Source organism: Galeopterus variegatus, unplaced genomic scaffold, assembly GCF_000696425.1.
Source record: "Galeopterus variegatus unplaced genomic scaffold, G_variegatus-3.0.2 Scaffold196, whole genome shotgun sequence".
NCBI lineage: Eukaryota > Metazoa > Chordata > Mammalia > Dermoptera > Cynocephalidae > Galeopterus > Galeopterus variegatus.
Window position 1 is genome coordinate 398,757 of NW_007726307.1, and position 2,238 is coordinate 400,994.

The 2,238-nt window shown below is 62.2% G+C and overlaps 1 protein-coding gene across 1 annotated transcript; it reads right to left on the bottom strand.

Annotated features, from left to right (window-relative positions):
* Positions 1-1,093: 1,093 nt before the first annotated feature.
* LOC103584157 (histone H1x) lies at positions 1,094-2,213 on the bottom strand. The gene has a single exon (XM_008565267.1). It carries the CDS (start codon positions 2,208-2,210, stop codon positions 1,575-1,577), a length of 636 nt encoding a protein of 211 aa, XP_008563489.1. The 5' UTR covers positions 2,211-2,213; the 3' UTR covers positions 1,094-1,574.
* Positions 2,214-2,238: the final 25 nt, after the last annotated feature.

A 2,238-nucleotide genomic window follows, 5' to 3' on the forward strand; every position in this document is an offset into this window, starting at 1 on the left:
GGGGGGGGGGGGGGGGGGGGGGGGGGGGGGGGGGGGGTGAAGTGTGGGAGTGTGGAGCCGTCAGCCCTGCTGGGACAGTCTGATCCTAGGGCTACCAGCTTCCTGGGTGCCCCCAGGCACCCAGACCCCAAACCACCAACAGCCCAGTCTAGCTGTACAGGGCAGGCACCTGGGTTGGTTCTGTCCACTGCAGTGTTCTCATCACTCAGCACAGGAAAGGGAAGCAGGACTCAGAAAGAGCCCCAGTGCACTATGAAGTGACTTGAAAGAGTGGAGTGGCCACTAACCCAGGTACCGGAGGGGTCTGCTTCATGACCCAGCAGTACTCCCTCCTCTCCCCAAACTGCTCTTACCAAACGGCCTTTCCCCGACCCATAGTTTCCAGAACCCCTTACACAGGGGTAAAAAGAGATGCTTTGCATCTCTCTACCTAATCTCAGCCCAGGCTCACGATACCTGTACATACCCACTGTCCTAGAACCTTCTCTGGCTCCCACTGCCCCCAAACAGGATCTTCCCTGTTTTGCAGTTATCCCTTCATAGGAACATCTGTCAGAACAGACCCTGGTCTACTGACCAACTGGACAACTATCCCAGATACTGCACAACCGGGGTGTCGCAGTGTGTTGTAGGGCTGGGAGCCATTCCTTTCCTAATTTTCCTAGTAATCCTTTGGGTCCCGGGTCCCGTTTGTACTGCGGATTAACCACTACATTCAGAGAGGGTAAGTGCCCCGGCCAAGGCACATTTCGGGGTGTGGTCCAGATGAGAAACCTCTGTACATTCGCCGCTGTCACATCTCACCAAAACTAAATCTCATCGGATTCAGAATATCTCAGCTCTGCAAAAGCTGTCTGGTGTGACCTGGCTACAAGCCGCCTCGATGCATGCCCCGTTGAATTCCCCGGCAAGGAATTGAGGGGCCGTGACCAGTAAACCCCGAAAAACGACCGCCCCATTCCCACCTCTTGCTGAACGCTCGTGGCTCCAGGCCTACGATGCGGGTGCCAGGACCCGTGGGGCCCACCACCCAACCCCAGCCGCGCGCCAACCGCTGCCATCCCCCCTCCACTGAGAAAAAAACGAGAGCGGCTTAAAGGTTCAAAGAATTTATTTTGCCCTAAAAAAGGCCAGTAACAGGACGAAGGGAAGCGCCGCGCGGCCCTGAGCCCCGAGGGATTGTTTGTCGCTCTCCCTAAGGCAGGAAGGGTGGGGAGCTGGGCCCGGCTGCGCGGCCGCCGCGCCTGGTCCCGGTCATCCAACTGCCCCCGCCAGGCCCGGCAGCCGCGGTCTCGGCCATTGGCGCCTAGGGGCCGGTAACCATGGCGACGGCCGTTGCCACAGGCGAGAGCCAATAGGGTCGTCAACAGGGCTGTTTCAAAAATCTAAAGCAAACAACAACAAAAAACGCTACAGGGCTGGGGGAGGGGAGGGACGGAGAAGGGCTGGAGGGGACCCGGGGCCCATCTCTGCGGCCCGGAGCAGGCGCAGCGGCCCAGGCCGGAGACACTGTACGAAACCTACGCACACTCAGGGTAGAAAAACCAGAGATCACGCGAGCCGAGGCGGGGCGCTCACTTGCGGCCCTTGGGCACTTTGGGGACGCTGGGCTTTGCCGCCTTCTTCACCTTCTTGCCCCCCGCGGGCACCGCCTTCTTGGCCTTGCCGCCCTTGTCCTTCTTGGAGGCTGCGCCCTTCTTGTGCGAGCGCTTCTCCGCCTTCTGGCTCTTGGCGGGCTTCTTGTCCGCGCGCCGCGCGCCCGGCGCCGGCTTCTTGGCCTTGTGCGCGGCGGCGGGCGCCGGGGCGGTGGTGGCCGCGGCCGACCCGCGCCGCTCCCCGCCGCCCTCCAGCTTCTTCCGGTTGAGCTTGAAGGAGCCGTTGGCGCCGGTGCCCTTCACCTGCAGGAGCGTGTCGTTCTGCACCAGCGCCTTGATGGAGTACTTGAGGTAGGTGCGCCCGTTCTGCTGGTCGAACCACGCCACCTTCTTGGCCTCGGCGTAGATCTTAGCCAGCGAGGAGCCGTTGCGCTCGCCCAGCCTCCGAATGGTCTCCACCACCAGCTGGCTGTACTTGCCCGGCTGGTTTTTCTTCTTGCTGTTCTTCCTTTTCTTGGACGGGGACAGCGCCGCCGAGCCGCCGGCCTTGGCCGCCCGCTTCGCCGCCCCCTCGGCAGTCGTCAGCGGCAGGGCCTCCTCGAGCTCCACGGACATGGTGGCGAGCGGGTTGGTGGCGGGCGGC

Bases quoted from the DNA above. Each gene is read 5' to 3' on its own strand.
- LOC103584157 (XM_008565267.1), bottom strand. From the start codon at position 2,210: ATGTCCGTGGAGCTCGAGGAGGCCCTGCCGCTGACGACTGCCGAGGGG.